Raw genomic sequence first — 20015 nt, 5'->3', positions numbered from 1 at the left:
CTGGGGGAGTTCCCCCTCCACCCGCACCTCCCCCACCCCCAGGAGTGCCCCGCCTCCTCCTCCACCCCCTCCTCCTCCTCTTGGAGGTGTTCCACCACCCCCACCCCCTCCAGGTGGGGTACCACCCCCGCCCCCTCCTCCGGGAGGTGCTCCTCCTCCTCCCCCACCCCCGGGTGGTGGACCACCGCCCCCTCCAGGAATGCCAAGAGCCCCAGCCGCACCCCGCTTACCAGGTGGCATGGCCCAGAAAAAAGTCTTTAAACCTGAGACAGTAATGAAGCGAATGAACTGGAACCAGATGAAATCGAACGCGATCCAGGAGAAAAGTTTCTGGGTATCCGCGAAGGAAGAAATATTTGAGAGCCCCGATCTCTTCACGAGGCTCATGGCGACTTTTGGGCAAAAGAAAGTCACGAAGAAGGCAGTAGAAGTGGAGAAACCACAGAAAAAGGTTAAAGAACTGAAAGTACTCGACTCGAAATCCGCCCAAAACTTATGTGAGTTTTTACATTGATTCAGATTCCATAAATTTCCAACATGTTTGGTATGGTCACCACATATCTATATATGATAATTATGAAGTATATTCTATCAACAGAAACTTCTCTGCGAGATATAAAATAACCCTTTATTTACCTCAAACCATTGAATTTATAACATTTATTTAAAACAACACTTTTCTCCAAACTCTAACAATATTAACGCAACCAATCAACTTTCCCACCCAGCAATCTTCCTTGGAACGTTGAAAGTTCCGTACGCGCAAGTGAAGACCATGATACTTGGTGTAACGGACGATATGGATGAATCACTCATCAACAATCTACTGAAACAACTACCTGAGCAAGAGATGATATCAGCGGTGTCCGAGTATAAGAAACAATACGATGACTTGGTGGAAGCCGAGCAATTCCTTTGCACCGTGAGTGTTTAATTAAATCTATTTTAATTTTATAAAACTAACAATTCGAAACTGGTAGTTCGTTGCCCCCATGTGGTTACTTTACCGATGAGAGTTTAATATTATAACTATCAAGCTAGTGACATTTTTGTAGAACCCTAGATCCTAGTTTTACACCTTAATCATTTTCACCCTGATGTTAGATGTCTATACAAATAACAGCATTAAACAGATGAAGTTCCCCATGCTTTAGTCGTTGGGCTTAAACCTCACACTGTTGAATATTAGGACAGTTGGCCAATATTAAATCCTGGAAAAATTGATATTTTGATGGCTTGTTTCCTGCAACCACAAGCAGTAAATACTAAGTTGAAATATTAACTGGGAAATATTCTTTGTATACTACCAGATTTGTTGATAAATAAAGAATAAAAACATATTATCCCACCCTACTATGAAACCATATTTTCTAGATAAGTGAAATCAAGCGACTTCACCCTCGCTTGCAGCACATTCGGTTCATTCGTCAGTTCGATGAAATGGTGAGCGACATCAAACCAGATATCGTGGCCGTCACCGCAGCTTGCCAAGATATCATGAAAAGCAACAAGTAAGTCAGTGTATTGTGGGTGTTTATGGTCAGTTTTAAATATAGCAGCCAAACGTATTATAAACACAGGAGAGGCAGGGATAGTTAGACAAACAAACCTGTGAAACAAGTCTAACTTATTGGTTGTGTGCAGAAAATTCAATGGTTAACCCGCCCACCCCGCCACCCTATGTTTGACAAGAATGATTTTTCCCGTATATTTTAATCTTGTGCTTTCAAGGTTCAAGAAGTTTTTGGAGCTGGTGTTGTTGATTGGTAATTACATGAACTCGGGTTCAAGGAACGCACAAACACTTGCGTTTGATATCAGCTATCTCACAAAGGTAAATTGAAGTTTTTAATTTTCCAATCCTTTCAAAATAAATTACTTTAAAAACAATTATGATTTCCCGCTACTTTGTTGCATTTTGAAAAAAAAACAGAAAACATTGCAATCGTCCGCTTATCTATTATTCAGTTAAAAGACACGAAAAACACGGAGAATACGTTCAACATGCTCAACTTCCTCGCTAGCATGATTGAAGAACAAAAGGAGAAGCGATATAGTGAAGTTCACGGATTCATCAATGATTTCAAGCATGTTCCTAAAGCACACAGGGGTAAGTTGTGTGTTTAGTGCGAGGTAGAACCAGTGGTTCAGCCACCCCCCCATATTTGTCAAATTTTTTAAATTTCAAAAAAAGGACTTTTTTACTAAATCATACAGACTACAAAGGTATATAAAACAAATAAGAAGTCCAGCCCATGGTGTCGGGTAAATACTGGTGAATGTTAATATTTGGTGTAACATAAATACATAACCATCAATAAACACCTGTATTATGTTTTAGTATCTGGTGATCAACTCACGAAACACATGAAGCAAATGGAAGCTGGTTTGAAACTAATGGAGAAAGATATCAAAGCTTTGGAAAAACCAAAAGATCCAGAAGATAAATTCTCAGAAATTTGTTCGATATCCTTTCAATGCTAAAAATTTAATAGCACAACCATTTTAAATTATTTTTATTTAACAATAATATTAAAATTGTTTTTCAAAAATGTGTTTTGTTCATTTTCTTGACTGTATGTCAAAAAATTGCAAATAAGATATTGTTTAAATGAGCATTTTTGTTAGGTTTCCTTAGCCTTCCATCACAGCTTTGTTAAGAAAGCTATGGAACAATTTTCATTGTTGCAAGACATGCATGAGAATATGACGTCATTATTCGCTTCCGTCGCCGATTTCTTCTCGTTCAATATAAAGAAGAAACCAATGGAAGATTTCTTCCAAGAGATGAATGTTTTCAGGGAGGATTATCTGGTAAAAGATGAAAATCAATGAAACTGTGTTTAATGTGGTGGAAAAACTAAATAATAATAAAAACTTTTAAATTTGTATTTAAATCTACCACTAATTTATTAACAAAACTATTGCAGCCAAATGAGTTTTACTCTATTTTGTTTTGTATTTGATTTATAACTTCAGCAGAGTTTGGTTTTCAAATGATTGTCACTTTTATTTTACCGCAGCGAGCTGTGAAAGAAAATCAACAGCGAAAAGAACTTGAAGAGAAACAGAGGAAGGCAAAACTTGCAAAAGAGAAAGCAGAAAAAGAGAAAGAAGAGAGAAAGAAAAGAAGGCAGCCCGCAGGTTTAGACCTCGATGCAGGTGATGGTGAAATACATGCTTGGTGGATTCATTACATATTTCAGTTGTTTAGAAAAACTTCATATCCATTTACATGCCATACCGGTTTGATTTCACAGACAAACTTTAAAACAGTTTTATTATGTTTTTTTTTATAATAAAATTGTTATAAAATAAAAATATTTTTTTATGTTAAACAAACAATATAAATGTCATTGTTTTTCATGCTTTTCAATTTTAAGATGAAAATACAGCATTTTGATCTGTTTCATGTCCATGCTTATACATTGCTCTTTGTGTTAGTTTTAAAGTATTTATTTTTAAAACAATAGAATTTGTTGATGAGCTTAATGCCCAGTCAAAACACTTTATTGTTTTTTAATATTATTTAGAAAAATAATTTTCATTAATTTTATATTTTTCGTTTCGACCACAGAGGGCGACCAAGAGGGGGTGATGGACAGTTTACTCGAAGCTTTGTCGTCTGGGAAAGCTTTTAAGAAGGAAGGAAGAAGAAGAACGCCGAGGAATGATAAAGGTGAACTTTGTGTTAAACTTGAAGGTTGAATATTATTTTCTTGATTTAATTCAGTTTTATTAATTTAGCTTTGATTAGCCATGTTGCAACTTTTTATTTTGTTTAAAATATTTTATTTCACAGATTATCACAATATTAAGCAAAGCAACAATATAGGTTGTATAAAGATAATAACCATTTTATTTAAACGGATGATCTTATGTTTAAAACCAAAGTATTTAAACCTTTTTATACCAATGGGTTTCACACTCAAAACTAAATCTTTATTACCAAGAAGAGAAATTTAAGATTTTAAAAGTTTTTTTGTTTGCCTAAAACTCGTCCACCCAGATGAGGGCAGGCGTGCGACATTAAGTCCGGGCCAAACCATGGCCCACTTACGTGCCCAACAAGGGGCCCGTGCGTCCCTAGGTGCCTCGCGCAGTATTGACCGTTCCAACGCACAAAACATGTTGCGTTCGCTGAACCAAGCTCATGAATTCGAAGCGAAAAGCAAAAGTTATAAAGGGGGTAGGAACGCATGGTTGTACAAATATATCACGTGTAGTAACCACATATATTAAAACACAAGGTTCCGTCTTCAACTTTACCAAGAAATATTTACAGCATGAATTAATACATTATTAAGTTTTACTAAACAAATAATCTAGAAAACTAAACAAATCACTCTGATGTTTTATTTTGTTGACGCAGTCAGTTGTTAGTTGTATTTATAAATGGTACAAACGGCCAACTCTGTCACAATTCCTACTTTTCTGGCTTACCCTACTGTATGACTTTACCCATATAGAGTCGCATATATATATAAGGGGATTTATTGTCGAATTATAAAATGAACCTCATGCCTGCTGTCAAGTCCAAATAGTTAATACGAAATACCTGCATATGCTTACTGTTTTACTTTTGATTCAAAACACCCATATAGCAATACTTAGCAACCTATGTTTAACAAACCAATTGCAAATTTCTCCGCTAGAATTACGAGAGCGCCCTCCCAAATTACCTGTGAGTAAAACTGCCCAAATATTTTCGCAACATATGTTTCGCCCAACCAACCAATGTTGCTCCTTGTCGCTTTTACTTTGTGTTCTTTTTGCACGACCGTGCACAATATCGAGTGTTTTATGTTTTGTTTATCCTTGTTGGGTTGAGTTATCGTGTGATATAACTTTAGCATGAAGCCAACACCACAACGTATCATCATCATCTCTATCATCGTACAAGTTTTCCAAATTTATTTTCTCCTTCCCATTATATGGATTTTTCTATTTCTTACAACTTTCAATCAATGTCAAATATCTCAAATGTTTCTTCCGTGCTTCCCCCACCCCCCCTCCCCACCAGCTAAATGAATTTATTTTAACCCAAACCAACCAACCAAGCATGCCCCCCACCAGCATGTGGAAGGAGACGAACAATCTTACGTTGAAGGTGATTGATTTATTTTTGCAACCGTGGATTTATTTATTTTCTATGATTTCCTGCTGTAACTAAATTTATAAGTATTTTGTTGTAAATCAAATTTTAAAAAGTTTTAAATAAGTTTTACGAATACTACTTGGCATTTTTAGCTCTTGTCGCTCTTTTATTTGTTTGTTTTTCAAAACTAAGTTGCAGGTTTTAAAACTGAAGAAAGAAAATTAAACTTATTTAATAATAAAATATTAAAAATTCGAGGAAAAATCCACATTAAAAAAATAGAATTGGTCGATAACAATAACACCTTAGTGTTTGTATCTCACATTATATGATGTCACAATAGGCAATATTTCCAAACCAACAGTAACAGCGAACATCGTAAGGAATCGATCGCGTTCCCGTGGCAACACAACAACTTCGCTGAGTCGTCTCGCACAAGGGGAGGATCTTGAAAGTGTGTTGCAGTCGACCACCGAGTTAGAAACAACAACTAACGGCATCGACACAGTCGCTGAAGCGGAAACGGTGGAGAAACCCCTCACGTTCCGGATGTTACGAGGATCCGACATGCCCAGTCTACCATAGAAACAACATATCATCGCAGTTTTACATGTTTAGCTGAATCATTTCATTTTTTCTCTAAGAGAATTGTCAAAATCTGATTCAACATAACTTTAATGCGTTCCCATATTCAGCTATAATGATTTCTCATTCTTACTATCCTGCTTTGCTGTAAATATGTACAAGATCTCTTGTAGACGACCAATGTTGCTCAAGACTAAATTAATCATCATTTTTTTGGTGTGGAAACCATGTAGGATGGCGTATCAACAGAACAATAATAGGTTTTCAAATTATTTTCAACATTTGCTGTTTAAAAGTTACAAGACGCAACGAAACTTTTTACAATCGAGAAAACAGAAATACATTGAACACCATATTAAAATTAAGCGTGACGAAAACAAATAGGATTTCAAAAAACTGCTTTCGAAAAAAATTGAAACTTATACGCCTTCCATGTAAACAACCGTCACTAACATTACATGAAGGAACCTTGTGATATTATGTTTATAATAACATGCACAGCATATAACAGCTAAGGTCTCTCACTAACTATGGTTTAACAGGAGATAACTCGAATATCAATGTCGTTTTAACAGTGTTTAAGTGGCCAACAAATCTGAATTATTGTAAAGCTTTAAAAATTTAAATTTTTGTAAATTTGGATTTTACAAATTTTTATGTTACTTGTTTTTATTTAAGAAAATAGTTTGAAAACTTTCATTGGACTTAACTGCCCTGAATGCCCCCAATGTTGAATGTTTCCAAATATTTGTTAAACTTTATATTAAATGACAGGCGGAGATTTTCGAGCTTTGGAGAGATCCCGATCACGTCGGCACTTAATGAGTCCCTCGTCAACGACAGCGATCGATATTTCACTCGATTCCGTGACCGCGGATGATTTAACTGACTCACCTGTGTTTAAACCTTCCAACGGACCCAAACGAACCGTCTACCACTCGATGGAGGAAGCAACCAACGCGAAAACATCATCAGTCGGCCAACGGCGGGTCCGTAAACCGATCGGCGGAAACGCAGATGATTTGCTCGCGCAATTAAATGCACTCTAGCGCCCCCTAGCCTTCACAATGATATAATACTTTGTATGCTCGCTGCATAAATACCAAATTCAACATATTTTAGCATTGTGTGTTTCAATTTTAATGTAGTGTTCCCCCTTGTTATATTTTCATACATGTCGCCTTGCTGCCTTAATCTAACCCAACACATCTAAAGGGATCTTATTATGCAAAACAACATCATACATATAAACCCCACCAGCGCTATATTGGTAATTATGTTCACCACACGTGCCCAACAATTCTGTTGCAACAAATTCAATTTACATTCAATCCTGTGGTAAGGTATTTAGAAAATTGATTTTTCTTTTTGTTAGGAATTTTCGCATCGGTTGTTTAAAACAAATCCCATCTTTTACTTTTTATATTCCATTGTAGTTAGCATGTGCGTATACAAAGGCATGATCACCTTGTATTTTAATGACAATCATTTATTAATTCTCGCCAAGTCATATCAGTCTGGATAAACAACTGAAATACAAGTATATTGATATGATTATGTCTAGAACCCCCAGCAATCAAACAATTAATGTAACGTTGACATGATCAAGATTTTTTACCAGTTTTTAACTTCTGTGTATATAAATAAAAAGCCCCTATATTGTTCTGTGATTTTATTGCGAAAAAATATAAACTTTTGATAGGGCTGTTAGTTTACACATAGAAACAAAAACATGTTCATAGGTCGTTGTTACTCTGAACGACTCATTTTGTTGCTAGTTTCCTTCTCTTGGTTGTTTTATTTTGATTTTCTTTCTGTATTCGAAGAAGTGAACACTTGTGTCTATGCAACTGGGCAAAGTTTCTCATTTGCTCTGAAACTTTACCTAGCAAACCATGTGTGTTGAGGATTCTATATACACGTATGTGTGATGCAAACTAACTTAACATTCTGTGTTGAAAGGAAAACTTTTTTACATGATCAGTAGGGGAAGCTGCTATATCAAAGTTAAATTTAAGCAGAAAAAGTTGTTTAATAGCCTATGTGAAAATTTTTTGTTTCTGGATGACTTTTCGAGGAAGTATGAGAGAAAAGACCGAACTATTCAAGATACATTTATTTCAAAACCGTGAGTAATACAATTTCCATTATAGTTTGGCAAAATTTGTTATTTTATTCCATTTGTACAGAAGTACATGGCCAATCTCTTAAGAACACCAAAGAAAAATAATTATGTGAAATTGTTATAATACAAGAGCAATTTCGAGTCAAACTTTATGCAACGCCATAGTTCCTTTTACATTGTTTAAGCGCGTCGTTAAACCCTTCACAAAGTGAAATATCGCCTTGGTTTTGCGCACAAGCAAGAAATTGTTGTAGTTCCCAACTACACACTTGTGGTTGTTGTTGAAACTGTTGTGGTTGTTGTTCCTGGTATGTCACATCTGGTTTGCTTTCGCTACTACCATGCCCACCAAACAAAGCACTACTGACTCCATGACCAACCACTGACCCTATGGCCACCCCAGCTGCTGTGCCAGCGATTTGTCCCATCATACCTGGTCCCTGGGAGGCTGGGGCCGCCATCTGTGTAGGGGGGGCAGGAGCTGGTTGTCTTGTGGGGGGTGGGGGGCGATAGCTTCGTTCGGGGGCTGGCCTTCTCATTGGAGACGGTGAGCTTCGTCGTCCTCGCGGCATTTTACAATAATCCTATATATAGTAACAGACAACGGTGTAAGCTGTAAAACACGTTAATATTATACGCTTTTAAAATTAAAGTAAAATATCGATTTAAAAGTATGCCAGGTTAAATTCTACAACTTAACTGACTGTATTGCTTATATACAACCATTTCAACACGTCAAAGTTATGTAACCTTCTCGCTCGTTGACAGAAGTTATGTTACATCATAGAAATCTATTCCCGATTACAATTCTATTTCATCATGCTAGAGTAATGTTGTTTCTATGAATTTGGTAGGAACATATTTCACGGACAAACAATAAAGCGTAAACGAAACATAGACTACTCGTGCCTTTAGTCTTCGATATCGTGTCCCACACGCGTCAATATCTCCTCGACATTTCCTTTACCTCAACGATCAAATGTATGGTTTTCATCACAAATATTTTCGGATAAATTTACAATGATATTTAAAACTTCCGAGTGATACATTGTTATGGCACTTAAACTCACAGAAAGTTGATTGCACGCAAGAAAAATAATTATAACCAATTACGTGATACAGGACACACATTGGTTAACAGCATATTGATCACGATGTATACAATGGGGAAGATGGGACACCTTTATCACATAATATCCAAATATCCTGATCGTGTTTTAAACAATTAACAACGGTCCATGGGATTCGTGAGAATGCTAATTAATAATTCTTTAAATGATCTTTGTTTACTACTAAATGGGACTAGATAATAGAATGTCCCCCTCCCCTCTAACTATATACTATATAGACGACATTCAAGTCGTATCAAACATTTTAAAAATCATTTGTAAAATTGTTAAGAGTTTAAAAACATCATTTAAACGTTTAAATTAAATGAAGCAAAGCAAGTTGGAATATTCTACGAGTCCAAGATTTCTTCTTCTGTGTAAATTGCATCTGTGTCCGATCTATGAAACCCCGCCCTGCTATAAATATTGTTCCCACTCTTCTTGACACCGAGTTTAATACAATTACTCCCCCTTGATCGGTCGGTTCGACACCGTCTCTTCAATATGTAGACCAGCGCCAGTAAAACACAACAACATAGTATTGTAATGATGACGGCGACCACGGTATAATGGGATGATTGGCTGTTGGGACAAGCCACCAACTCCGGTCCTGACAATTGCAACAAATTATTGTTTATCCTGTAACGTGGTGGGACAACTCTACAAGTTACCACATATATGGTGGGCTGGGGTAAAATGGGATAGCCATTGAACCAAATACCTGGGTTTGCCGTATCAGTCTAAAACTGTGTCGGTCCATGACTTTATTATATGGATGTTATGTGCTAACTGTTTCCCATAGTGCCCCATGACGACTATTGTTGCTAAACACCCACCCATTACCTGGTGTATCATCTTCCCCGCAAGTAAATTGTTCGATCGATGTCTGTGATGACGTTTTCCCATTCATGCGTGATGGAGTTTCACATCGAAATCTTACATCGGCCAATGGGTTTTCAAGATCCTGCAAGGCAGTGGTTTAGGAATACGGTCGAGATGTTGTTTGGGTTTTGAAACAAAATTAAATGACCCGCTCAACCAACAGGTTTCACACACCGACCTCACCTTAGAAATCCAATTGACAAACCATGTTAGTTTACAATCACATTTAAACGGGTTCTGCCACAGCTCCATGTGTGTTATACTTGGACCGAGTGCTTTAAAAGTCCCGTTTTCGATCGTCGTTAATCGGTTTTCTGACAAATCCAACACTTCTAGTTTCCCTGTGTTTCTATGTTGACACAAATCACTTAATGAAGTACGGCGGATAAACTACACCATATACAGTAGGATGGGGCAAGATGGGAAATGTTTTCTCTTTTATCGTCACTTTTGGTTGTAAGCAAAGAATATTCACAGAATTATATAATCGTATCCTCACGACTCTAAAAGAGTGTTGTTAATTGCTAAAACACTATTAGGAAATATAGGGTTTAGGTGCTAACGGTATCCCATTTTACCCCACAAAACTATAACTTGTTTTTTCCATATAATTTTTCCTCAAGTCATATTTCCCTGCTCACCTGAATGCACCGGGCACTATACGAGTGAGGTTGTTGTTTTCCAGTGTAATGCTACCAAGTGAAAAACAGTTTGCAAAATCGTCCTTGTTTATTTTTGTGATAAAGTTGTCGCTCAAGTCAAGTTTCAATAGATTGCTCTGTGGAATATGTTGCATGATATGACGTAAGGCGCTATGGCTTAGTGGTAAAGCGCCTGTCTCGTAAACAGGAGATCCTGGGTTCGATCCCCAGTGGCGCCAGCTTTTTAATCGATTAGTAGAATGAATAGCAGATATAACTCTTATAGTAATTTCCGCATGCACTGCTGTTTAAAAACGTTTCAATTAAAAACACGTTATAAAACATACCATGTGTCTTATGCCTGCGGGAACGGACGTCAAACCAACTTTTTGTAAACCAAGATTGATAAGTTGCAGATTATCAAAACATTCACCTTGAAACGAACCACCCAGAGGGTTTGGGCCAATAAAGAGTTTCGTCAGCAACCTGGTGGAAAAGATATATTGGCTTTTGTCGATATCAACGTTTTCAAGTAAAAGTTTTGTTAGATGGCGTCATACAATAAAGACATTTAGTTATAGCAACCAATATAAGTTACCTGTTATAGAGAAACAGCCGAGGTGCCAAATATTGTATTTGGTTGTTGTAGATCCTTAGCTTTCTCAGCATCGGGAAATTCCTTAGGAATCTTTTAGTTATTGAAGTAAGTAAGTTATGTTCGAGACTCAACACCGTCAAGGATTGAAAGACGTGGTTCCCAGTTAGTGTGCTGATACGGTTTTCTGTAACGTTAAAGTTATATAAGATGGTGGATGATTCCATAGCAGGGGCGGGCATCTTACGTTTAAGATCCAACGAAACCAATCCTTCGATGTGGTCGAGTTCGTCTACGTTTAATACTTCAAGCAATCCGTTTGTTGAAACCAAACAATGGGTTCTTGCGTCAATGTTGGTTGGTAACTCAGTGTTGTTGTTTCCCATGCACGAAGTGAGAGGGAATGAATAGTCCGGTGCAGGGTCTGTGGAGTGAAGTGGTGAATGCGCATGTCTCTAACCCAGAGGTAATGGGTTCAAGGCTCGATGCTGCTACCATTGTTGGCGTATGTGTTCTTGGGCAAGACACTTATCGACAATTGCTCCAACCCAGTGGTCACTAATGGATTGTCCAAATTATCAGCTATACAGGAAAACAATCCCCATAGGTGGTAAACTTGTACGCGGTGTATGAAACAGAACAACCGTGCTATAACCAGAGTCCGTATATATTTTCCGGCAGAGAATAAATAAGTTGTACATCCCTTCCCGGACATTCAAAACCAAATGAACCACTTACGTGAATTAGCGGCCTTGTATTCGACTCTTGAAGTAAAACAACCGCAATGTGTCGGGCAGATGTATGACGTTGTATCCGGTGGTATTGCTGCTGCTCCGCTGGTTTCTTTTGTAAATATAAGTTGTGATAAAATATACCAAGATGCAATTGTATGTAGTATGTTGACTACTTTAAAAATGTCTTTTTTGTTGATTCCAATTAGCATTAAAAAATATGCCCATCAAACTCAAACACAATATATTTACGTTATCAAAATTATCCAGCGTCATAATACGAATATTATGATATTACGATAGTCCCCAATCATTTTCATTTCTATGCTCTAGCGCCACCGGCACCGGGAGTTTCGATTTTCATTTTTACATTTTGCGCGTTCTGGTTTCACTGCGTTCAAGTGGGACTTGATTTCTAATTAATAAACTACGAAAGATCGAAACAAACTGACGACAAAGATGGAATACAAAGGAAAGAAACTGAAGCAAAGATGGATTTACAACAACACCGACCACAACTTTACCGTCAGGAAGTGGAAAATCAAACGAAACATTCTTAGCAGTTGCAACCCCTTCGACTACAGTGAGTAACATTTCTCTTCTTCCAGGATTTGAACCATGGTTGGATTATGTTTCTTACTTCCATGCATTTTGTATAAGACACTCGAGAATCAATAAATGAACCGGCAGCCATGGCATGAAGACCTTATAGATGAAGCCTCATGCACTAAATGTATGTGCTCTGTTCACAATGCAAGACAAAAAACAAACATTTTCAAAAATAATCAACTTAGCTGCAAAAGCTGAAAATGCAAAGGTTGCCAAGGTAACGGCTCAAAACCAAGAACAAATGCTTTTAATAAAGCAAAGACAAGTAAAGCTACACCGAAGCCAAACAGGAAACCACCTGTAAGGAGGGGACAACCACAAACTAGCTGCATCAATACACAATCACAAGGTGCATGTATCAGATGGGAAACCTGGACACAGACCTAAAGATTGTCACCACTTGTATCTACTGTGGAATTCAAGGACATCTAGAAATTGCACGCTTAAGAAAATCTAAAGACAAAGGAAATTTTACCAGAAACAAGAAACTGACAGCAACGATTACAACGATAGTAATCTTTCCACCACAACTGTCAACTTCAACAAACATCAGCTGTAAATGGAATCTTGTTCTGAAGTCGCACAGAAGCAGGTGACAATTTTTTATTGGAGAAACGATGGGAAGAATTGGAAAGACCAACACTACGACCTATTTATGGGAGATATGGATCCCATCATAAACTTCCAGTACCTGGAATTTTCTCTGCACAATGTACTAGAACAAGAAAAGGTGGTAAGGACAATCCACCAACAGGTATGAACTTAGTTGTAACAAAAGTACCGGGATTAAACCTGATAGGACGTGAGGGTATTGCACAATTACATTTGTCCATTGACGCAAAGCTATAAACATAAGTTTACAAGAAGAACCAAAATGCCCCAAATATTCTGCACTACAGCAATCCTGTGAATAACAATGTAAAAGTTCGAACAAATATTTAGGGGCGAGCTATGACATTAAATTTAAGTCGATTGCTAGCCCCATTTTTTGGGAATCACAAGTTATCGCGTGCCTATGTTGTGGGTAAAGGGCAACTTAAATAATTTAATGAGTACTGAACAGTGAACACTAGTAGTTTTAGGGCAGGCTGCATCAATACGTATTTGGGGCGATTACTCAGTCACCGTGAATGAGCAGTTGGAAAGCCATCGGCATTCCACTCCCCGAAAAATTAATGCAGAAACTGGGGGGCGGATATGGCTTCAACAAAATATGTTTAGCGGATGCGAACAACCAAATTCGACTGAGTAACAAGATTCATCGGCAGCCCCAAGCACGCCCAGGGGGGTGTTACTACAAAACGCTTACCTTTTGGAATAAAATCAACACTTTAATTTAAAGAAATAATGATCCAATTAACTTGTGATCTTGGGGTTACCGTTTAATTAGATCATATTCTGGTGAGTGGACGGAATTATAAGGAAATGACAGAAACTTGATGAAACAAGTGAAGGAGAAAGGACTAAGGTGTTGTAAAGAAAATGTGTTTTTGCGAAACATCAGGTAGAATACTTGGGATTTCCCAGCGATAGCCGAAGGAAAAAGGAGATGCATTATTACAAATGCCACCATTATACCACTTACACGTGGGGGTGTATGTTGGAAATGGAGAAAAACAGAACAAACAGCGTTTCAAGAATCAAAACAATTACTAAGTATCGATTTAGTGTTGGCCCATTTCGATCCCTATTGATAAGCATGTGACGGTTCTAATGTAAGTATTTGTTCCATGCTATTTCATCAACTTATATATTGCAATAAACGACAGAAGGTCACAACAACCATCATAAAATCACCTGTATTTTCCCCACATTCTCCAAGTTCGTTTGGTTGCAAACCAGAATGATCGGCATGCAGCATCTTCCCGTTGTTTTGGCTTGGTGCGGAACACCTTAGTCTCATGTTTACTGATGAACCGCTCTGGCGTAATCGCTGCGGGCAAAGTAGGTAAGATAGGAAACCGAATATTAAGTGGCTTGACTCACAGACTCACCATTTTGAACCAAGGGAAAACCCAGGCCAGGTCGCAGTCGCAATTGATCGGGTTTTCCCAGAAGTTAAGCGTCAGGTCGTGAGTGAGAATGTGTTCGAAAACGCCGGAGGGAAGTCGTGTTATTCGGTTTTCTGATAGATCCAACCACTCAAGATTATAAAGACCTGTTGTGACGTTAATATCAAGTAATAATATAATTTATAAATAATTTAATATATCTACACCATGTACATGTAATACTCTACCTTTAAATGCTTTCCTTTCTATAGTTTGTACGAGATTGTTGGAAAGAATCAACGTCGTCATTTCCGCAGCTTTTGTGAACGCGAAGTTATGGATGATCGTTATGTGGTTGTTGGAGAGATCAAGGAACTCAAGATCTGTTTGGGAGAAAGGGTGGCGTTATATATTTATGATGATACGTTGTATAATTCCGTATAACTACCAAATGAGGCGAAAAAAATAAATTAAAAAGTTGGACCATCTTCCCCACCATACTAAATAGATAGAAGTTGGTTATACGACCGGCACAATACAATATTTCAGTGGCTAAGACCATAGTAACGTGGCAAGACACCCAACAAGTTAATATTACAGCGCGGTGCTTCCTAATAAATTATTTTCAATCGTCGACACGCGAACTTACATTTTGCTTTCTTAAAATCCGTCGATATTTCTGTAAGTTTGACGTCACGAAGTTCAAGTCTACGTAAGTTGGTTGATCTGTTCAACCACGTGAGTTCAACTTTCGACAAACTGCTGCGTTCAACGATTAACGACTGGGAGAAAATATTTTTGTTACTGAGGTTCATCTCTTGAAAAAAACAATCACCAACAAAGTTACATGTGTAGTGACTTTCGTTTTCCAACTATGCGAGGATAAATAAGTTGCATTCATTCACCTCCAGTGACGTCATGTCGGTGACGTCAGTTTCCCCCAATGACGTAATCGAATCTTCCGACAATAATAGTTTGGTAACATCAGGAAAAACGTTGGTTACTTCCGTCACGTTTTGTAGTTGCTTACCGCTGAAGATAAACAATAACATTGATAATTAATGCGATGACTCTTTTCGCCTACTTTCAGGGAAGCGCCAAGCTTCAACATCTGGTGAGGTTCATGCGGTTGCACCCTGGGTGTTGGGGTAATACGCCAACTGTAGCCTAAATCCCATGTCTTCTGGCTCACCCTATAAACAACACAATCAACAAGATCTCACCTTACAGTAATACTCCCAATCGACAATGATGACGTAGCGCGGTGTAAGTTCAAAGGACCCTCCCCTATTATTTCTAACACTTCTAAGTTCGTGAACACTTCCAGGTCTTGTGCGAAGAAATCGCTTTGGTTTCCCATCCTATTAATGTAAAGTACCCATGTATTACGAGGTATAGAAAACCCAATTGATAAAACGGTTCATTCCCCATATTTAACTTAAATTAGTAATGGGTCTTGTTTTAAAATAGGAGATACAACTCGAGAGACGAACGTGAATAACCCCCTTACAGGGTTATTAGTTATATTCGCTGTATTACCACCGTATATTTAAACACTTTCGAATATTCAAAACTTTGTGGCATTATATGTGCTTTGTATTCAACAAATGTAATACGATCTTCAGTTCGTGATGTTTACAATATCCACGTCCGGTGGCGTAAACACAACGAACATACAACACGGGACTTACTTAACCAAGAGGTCTTGCACACGAGAAACTTCATCTCTGTTTGAATCGATGAATTGCGTCGAGTAATACGTACAGTTTTGCCCCCGCGGTTCAATCACTTTTTCTCTAAATACAAAACACATTTAATACTATGGGGGAAGATGGGATATCGTTAACACACAATGTCCCATATTTCCTAATAGTGTTTAAACAATAAAAGGCCCTTTTAGAGTTGTAAGGATACGGTGATATAATTCTGTAATCTTTTTGTTTCAATTTTGTCTCATTCAATAATATGCATCACAATTTATTTAAAAGGAACTGGAGTCACGAAATGCGTAATCGATAAAATCAAGCCCTACAAATTGTATAAAATAAAATATAATATAATGAGTTCACTTACTCGTATTCATTTAGAATTTCCGACCGAACAACCGAACATAACTTGCCTAAAGCAGAAGCTTCGCTTGTTTTCGCAAAACCAAGTTTCGCTTGAATAACTATTACAACAGTCAACACCAAGCAACCTGCCTGTTTTCGAAGCATCCTGTTATACAAGTAAACCTAACTCACGTTTGAATGTTGCGTTTAGTTAAGCGTCGTGCTGCTATCGTCGGCTCAGTTGTAAAAAGCGCCGGCGGCTGTGAATTTCATTTCCCACAAAACTATTGACTCCTTTCTCGGGAAATCTCAACGGTTTGTTTGTAAGATAAATACCAATCTCGAAATAATTTGCAATTTTCAACGAAGTTATGTAATATAAACCGCTGTGTGTGGGAACTATTCGTAATTGAAACATCACACGTGCATTTAAATATTGGTGTAGTGTAATATATTAGGGTGGAGGAAGATGGGACACTTTTTCAAACAGGCAAATTATATTTTTAAATCGAGTTGGCCGTTTTTATCAAGTATAAAACGTGGCGGTAATGCTTCTACACTGTAACTTGGATATAATTTCCAATTTCCCCCAGAAAGAAGTTTCCCATGGTAACTGCCATTGAAGTAACCGTTCCACTGCTGATAGCCGGTTACCAACATCCCAGGTTCCAAGGAAAGTTCCCCCTCCACATTATGGCTGTATACGACTCGGTGTAGATCAACTGGAAAACCAGCAACGCCGTATTCCGCATCCAATGAAAGCACTCTATCCGCAGCATTCAAGTTTAAAGTTTGCATATACTCGTATGCAAGGGTTCCAACCTATTTAGTCCATGGTTTAGCTGAAGCTATTACGGTATAATGTTGAATATACCTCTGATGATAAAGTACAAACGATGAAGTCGCACATCGATAGAATGTTGATTTCGTTTGCAATCTGAACCAATCCATACGGTGTATCTCTCGTTTTTTCATCACTTTCACGTTCTGTAAACTTGCGCTGACCAATAAACTCGTATTCTTTGTAACTGTATCAAAACAATCTTAGAAAGATATCTTCCCAATTTAAGACTTTTGAAAACAACTTAAATGTGGTTTAACTTCGGTCAGTGGAAAATATCAGTTGCGGCAAAACTTTCATCATTAAATACATGATGTTCCCGTTTATATAAACACAATTACTTGAGCGTTTCGTTCCAGATTCCTGGATCATCTGTCGCAAGGTAAACTCTTCGCTTGACTTTGTTTATCGAACCGTCAATAATTTGTCTCATCTCATATTTGTCATACCATTCATCCACGTGTTTCATGTATTGACTGAAAAGATGGAAGTCCGCGTGTTCATCCTCTGAGGTGAGCTTGTCAGATCTTCGTACGTGTAATCTTGGAACAAGCACGAATTAACTTTGGTGTCATATGCAAATATATAGTAGGGTGGGTGGGGGTTACTGTTAACACCTATAATATCCCGATTTCGTGAATTCCAAATAGCCAAAATATATTTATATCTGTATACAAGTTTTGCGAATTAGAAATAAGACTTACGTACCCAACAAGTGGTCTTGTAAAGTCGACTTTTTCCACCAAGTTATTGAACCCCTCATTCAATTGTTGCGTTGGTCTGGTAATGTAGCGGACGAGTTGCCCGGCCAACCATGCTCGAGGTTTTCCATGGAAAAGTTCAATTGAATTCCACAGGTCGTCGGTGAACGCTGAATAACGGTGAGGCCCCGCAACAGCCATGTGCTCACTTAAGAGATACGATAGCTCGTTTTCCTTTAAATCTTTGTGTGCTGCGTCATAAATAATACAATAATGGTTCAGACTTAATAATATAGATGGTTACGTCACTCACATGTTACTTCCTTCCAATCACCGGGTCTTAACGAGCAGTTTTTACTCAACGGTTGGAAAAAGTTCTTCAATGTTAGTTTGCCATTCAAATAAACACAACCGACAGGGTAAGTGAACCAAGTCTTGTTATTGGAAAGCGCCATGAAGAATTGGTGCAGCATGTTATGTACCATGCATCCGTAACCGCAACGCTCAGGGTGGCCGAACAACTGCCCACGTTCGTTGCATTTATTTGGGTTCTAAATACAAACAGTAAGAATTCAACCGGTTAAAAATAATCAGGCGCTAATTTATCACTAAGTTACAATGCATGTGTGGAATATATACGTGGGTGGCGGCATATATAGTAACTTTAACTCAAACCAACCATAGGTTTTAATTACAACTTGCATGTGTTGTCATTATATAAAGCTATTACCTGGTGGCTGTCAATCAAATCCGAAACTATATTGGTTGTTTTATTTGCTACATCAACTTGCCACGTTATGTCCAACGATTGAACGTTTTCGACTTGAATTTCCAATGCCCTGAAAATGTTTTAACGATATTTGTCGTTCACACTCAGCATAGCATTATGTTGGGGGGTCAAGAACATTTAAACGTCATATGTGTTTCGAAGAAAACTTCAACTTTCGAATAGGAAACGACATTGTGTGTATAAGTTTAAATACAACCGTTGCAAATGAAAGTACCAAAACTCTAAAAAAAATTGCTATTGGTTTGGCAAACGTACCATCATAGCACTTATTGGGTAATGTGTCAACCCTGATCTAAATCCTACCGACCCCAGCCCCACAGCATTGAACCCCCCCCCCCTTACACCGGTATATACTGCGTGTAATTACCAAATCCTATGAAGCAGGTCTTTCTCAGTCTGGACAATAGATCTCTTGCGATCGTTCGATGTTAAAACTCTTTCAAACTCGAATTCAGTTGCGTACCACAGGTTCTGTAACTCTTCTCTGATTTCCCGAGCATATTTCGCCCTCTTTATATGTGTTGCTGCAGATTAATAAACGATGATCTATTATAATTATACCACGATCATGTCACATTGCTTACCTGTAGGAAGCTTAACTGATACGACGGCATTTATTTCAGTTTTCTGCTTCGTGCAAGACTCGTTTTGTTTTGGAAACCTAAAATTTTAAAATCTGTTTTACTTTTAAACTCATCTCACATAAACTGACTTACGTTTTATTAATAAGACACTGGATCACGAATACAGACATCGCTACAAAAGCAACAACTTTTGCGTTTCTCCTCATACTCGTATTGTTCGCAAACGTTGCAACGTAAACTTACAAATTAAACTTAGAGAGGCCTCACTATACATACGTACCATGTAAAGAATCCGGATGCGCGTGTTTTCCAGATGTTTGAATGCGTTTCCTACATCGACACTTAGAGGGCTGTTTCCCTAGAAATAGCAATACTGTCTCTGGTTTGCTCAACTTGTTTGCAGACGTACCTTGCCATGCAGCACTTGGTAAACCAATCCGTTACTTTGTAACCACACCACAATATTGACCAAGTAATATAGACAGCTGTTAATATATTATCCGTATTCAAATGCGGGCTTTATATTTTTAAAGTATGCGATGGGTGTTTACTTAAAGTATTTGGCAAAGTTTGAACGCACGAATGTTAGATTTAGTAAAACAAAGAAAATATTTACTATTTCCACGAAAACCAGCAGAAACTGCGTTAAAAATGAAAGGTTAAAATTTCCACAAAACACATA

The 20015-nt window shown here is 37.8% G+C and overlaps 4 protein-coding genes, 1 long non-coding RNA gene and 1 other non-coding gene across 6 annotated transcripts in view; 3 read left to right on the top strand and 3 right to left on the bottom strand.

Moving 5' to 3' along the window:
• Positions 1–7347, top strand: part of LOC100175505 (protein diaphanous homolog 2) — a 16092-nt gene extending 8745 nt beyond the window's left edge. Inside the window, exons 14-24 of the mRNA XM_018815983.2 lie at positions 43–497; positions 729–922; positions 1375–1511; positions 1732–1834; positions 1969–2110; positions 2342–2466; positions 2650–2814; positions 3024–3162; positions 3578–3679; positions 4010–4189; positions 6458–7347. Coding sequence (XP_018671528.1) covers positions 43–497; positions 729–922; positions 1375–1511; positions 1732–1834; positions 1969–2110; positions 2342–2466; positions 2650–2814; positions 3024–3162; positions 3578–3679; positions 4010–4189; positions 6458–6732 — 2017 coding nt within the window. The 3' untranslated portion in view covers positions 6733–7347. The remainder of the gene's footprint in view (positions 1–42; positions 498–728; positions 923–1374; positions 1512–1731; positions 1835–1968; positions 2111–2341; positions 2467–2649; positions 2815–3023; positions 3163–3577; positions 3680–4009; positions 4190–6457) is intronic.
• Positions 7348–7784: 437 nt separating this feature from the next.
• LOC100184091 (coiled-coil-helix-coiled-coil-helix domain-containing protein 2) lies at positions 7785–8441 on the bottom strand. Its single transcript, XM_002124506.5, has one exon. The coding sequence runs from the start codon at positions 8378–8380 to the stop codon at positions 7958–7960; it is 423 nt and encodes a 140-aa protein (XP_002124542.1). The 5' UTR covers positions 8381–8441; the 3' UTR covers positions 7785–7957.
• A 177-nt stretch (positions 8442–8618) lies between these two features.
• On the bottom strand, positions 8619–16594 carry LOC100185705 (slit homolog 1 protein-like). The gene is made up of 16 exons (XM_002120245.5): positions 16440–16594; positions 16058–16162; positions 15590–15727; positions 15272–15398; positions 15016–15148; positions 14615–14749; positions 14370–14533; positions 14173–14308; positions 11774–11878; positions 11283–11459; positions 11039–11222; positions 10788–10926; positions 10441–10577; positions 9983–10148; positions 9761–9881; positions 8619–9527 (listed from the first exon to the last, which is right to left on the bottom strand). The coding sequence occupies exons 1-16, from the start codon at positions 16580–16582 to the stop codon at positions 9268–9270; spliced, it is 2370 nt and encodes a 789-aa protein (XP_002120281.3). The 5' UTR covers positions 16583–16594; the 3' UTR covers positions 8619–9267.
• Positions 10608–10679, top strand: trnat-cgu. Its single transcript has one exon. It is a non-coding gene; the product is annotated as a tRNA-Thr (tRNA).
• LOC113475153 lies at positions 12103–17445 on the top strand. Its single transcript, XR_003396895.1, has 4 exons — positions 12103–14090; positions 14145–14554; positions 14639–14765; positions 17011–17445. It is a non-coding gene; the product is annotated as an uncharacterized LOC113475153 (long non-coding RNA).
• On the bottom strand, positions 16896–19566 carry LOC100183339 (alpha-(1,6)-fucosyltransferase-like). The gene is made up of 9 exons (XM_002120314.3): positions 19466–19566; positions 19334–19410; positions 19117–19273; positions 18690–18798; positions 18273–18510; positions 17967–18210; positions 17600–17800; positions 17292–17445; positions 16896–17239 (listed from the first exon to the last, which is right to left on the bottom strand). Exons 1-9 carry the CDS (start codon positions 19537–19539, stop codon positions 16913–16915), a joined length of 1581 nt encoding a protein of 526 aa, XP_002120350.1. The 5' UTR covers positions 19540–19566; the 3' UTR covers positions 16896–16912.
• Between the last annotated feature and the right edge of the window lie 449 nt (positions 19567–20015).

This window comes from Ciona intestinalis, unplaced genomic scaffold, assembly GCF_000224145.3.
Source record: "Ciona intestinalis unplaced genomic scaffold, KH HT000123.2, whole genome shotgun sequence".
Taxonomy (NCBI): Eukaryota; Metazoa; Chordata; class Ascidiacea; order Phlebobranchia; family Cionidae; genus Ciona; species Ciona intestinalis.
This window is presented reverse-complemented; position numbering and strand designations above follow the sequence as displayed.